Below are 2203 nucleotides of genomic sequence, written 5' to 3' on the forward strand. Positions count from 1 at the left end.
GATAGCGAGAAAATTGCAAAAAATGAAGAATATGATCTCCAATATCCTTGGGATAATACGTCTGATAGTGGAGGTCCCCTTAGGAAGCCCACAAGTTATCCAGATTCACCTAGCCCATATGCTACGTGGAGATCCCTAAGAAATTCCAAACTCCTAGCATGAAGTTATATGATGGCACTACGGATCCTGAGGAATACATAGCCCAGTATAGGGAAAGGATGGAGATTAACCCCATCCCCATTGACATCAAAGAAGCTTTTTTATGCAAAGGATTTGGTTCAACACTAACGGGACCGGCTCTCAAATGGCTATTGAGTATTCCTTCCAATACTATTACCTCGTTTGCTTATTTAATTAATTTGTTTAATAATCAGTTTTCTTGTAGTAGATCTTTTGAGAAACTAACAGATGATTTGTATAGAATAGTTTAGCATAATAATGAATCTTTAAGGGATTACATAACCAGATTTAGCAGGGAAGCTTAAGACATTCCCAACCTGGATATGGCAGCTGCTGTTGAAGCTCTCAAGATGGGATTAAAGAAGAATTCTCAATTCTATGACGATCTTGTCAAGACACCATGTAGGAATCTCGATGAAGTTAGGAATTGGGCCTTGAGATACATACGACTGGAGGATAACAAAAGAACTCATGGGAGTTTGATCGTACCAAAATACGAGTTTACCAACAGAAAATCAGACTCACCACCAAAATTTTCTAGACCTAAGCCTTATTCCAAACAAGATAGCCCCAGGATAAATGCTATGGAAGAAGACGAAGATGATGAGGAGTATCCTAGACTTTCTGAATATTGTTTTAACATTGATATAAGTGGTGTGATATGTGCCATGCAGGATTGAGGTAACAAGGCTAGATGGCCCAAGAAAAATGAAAAGTCCAGATCCGGCAAAAACAAGTCCAAATGGTGTGCATACTACGAAGAATTTTGCCATCGCACTAATGATTGTATCGCACTTCAGAAGAAATAGGATACCTACTCAGCAAAGGATACATGAAACAGCTGTTTGGAAATAACAAAAACAGGAGTCAAGATCCTACCAAGATACCTGAAAGGGCGGCTTCTCCACCACCCGGAGCAAAGGTCATTGCCTTTATCTCTGGAGGATCAGACATCTGTGGAACTTCATACTCAACGGCCAAGAAACGAGCCAGAGAAACAAAGATGGATAATGGAGAGAGACCTCTCCGTACCTCCACGTTGACTACCCAAAGGACTATATCCTTCGAAGAAGAGGATCGATGTGATCTTCAGGATCCCCACCATGATGGTTTGGTAATTACTTTAAGTAGAGCTAACTGTTTTGTGCGTAGGATACTTATTGATGGCGGGAGCTCCGTGAACATCATCCAACTTGATTCTTTGAAGAAAATGGATATCTCAGAATCTGAGATTATTCCGAGATCCTCAGTCCTTGTAGGATTCAGTGGAGAGACCAAGAATACATTGGGAGATATCAAACTTCCAATATGCGTAGAGGGAGTAAACTCTCTACACAAATTTTGTGTTATTGACTCATTATCTTGTTGTAATATGATCTTAGGCAGGCCTTGGATCCGTGAGATGAAGGCGGTACCCTCAACATACCATCAATGTGTAAAACTTCCAAGTATTTGGGGAGTTATCAAGATAGAAAGTGACCAACAAGACGCAAAAGATTGTTATGCATCATCAATGAAGTCGGCTGCAAAACCTACTCCAGCATAGCAATAACAGAACAACCAGGGGAGGTCGTGCAAGCTAGGGACAAGATGTGAAGGAAGTATCCTTGGATCCTCAGGATACCGAGATCAAAGTTTTGTTAGGATCAGGTATGCCTGAGGATATCGAGCAAGGATTGATATCCTTCTTAAAGAAAAGAGCTTCCACCTTCGCCTTGAAACATGAGGATATGACAGATATCTCTAAATCTATCATTACTCATAAACTTGGTATAGATAGCTCTTTCAGGCCAGTGCATCAAAAGCGAAGAAAATTTTCTCCTGAAAGAAACATCGTCATACAAGAAAAGGTGGAGAAACTACTCAAAACCAAGATGATAAGGGAGGTCCATTAGCCTAGATGGTTGGCCAACTTGGTAGTAATCCAGAAAAAGAATGGGAAATGGAGAGTGTGTGTGACTTCACATACATGAATAAGGCGTGTCCCAAAGATCCCTTTCAACTCCCACATATCGATTCAATG

General features: G+C 40.6%; 1 protein-coding gene across 1 annotated transcript; it reads left to right on the top strand.

Moving 5' to 3' along the window:
* The first annotated feature begins 503 nt into the window (after positions 1-503).
* Positions 504-1726, top strand: LOC143566046 (uncharacterized). Its single transcript, XM_077052835.1, has 4 exons — positions 504-790; positions 855-925; positions 981-1289; positions 1563-1726. Exons 1-4 carry the CDS (start codon positions 504-506, stop codon positions 1724-1726), a joined length of 831 nt encoding a protein of 276 aa, XP_076908950.1.
* The last annotated feature ends 477 nt before the right edge of the window (positions 1727-2203 follow it).

The sequence above is a fragment of the Bidens hawaiensis genome, unplaced genomic scaffold (assembly GCF_021521415.1).
Source record: "Bidens hawaiensis isolate Kalapana, Puna unplaced genomic scaffold, B.hawaiensis_p1.1 tig00022678_1, whole genome shotgun sequence".
Classification (NCBI taxonomy): Eukaryota; Viridiplantae; Streptophyta; class Magnoliopsida; order Asterales; family Asteraceae; genus Bidens; species Bidens hawaiensis.

Excerpts from the sequence above, each read along its gene's own strand:
- LOC143566046 (XM_077052835.1), top strand. The coding sequence starts at position 504 with ATGGCAGCTGCTGTTGAAGCTCTCAAGATGGGATTAAAGAAGAATTCT. Across the intron at positions 926-980 it reads GGCAAAAACAAGTCCAAATG|AAGAAATAGGATACCTACTC; the intron begins GTGTGCATACTA and ends ATCGCACTTCAG. Across the intron at positions 1,290-1,562 it reads TCAGGATCCCCACCATGATG|GCAGGCCTTGGATCCGTGAG; the intron begins GTTTGGTAATTA and ends ATATGATCTTAG.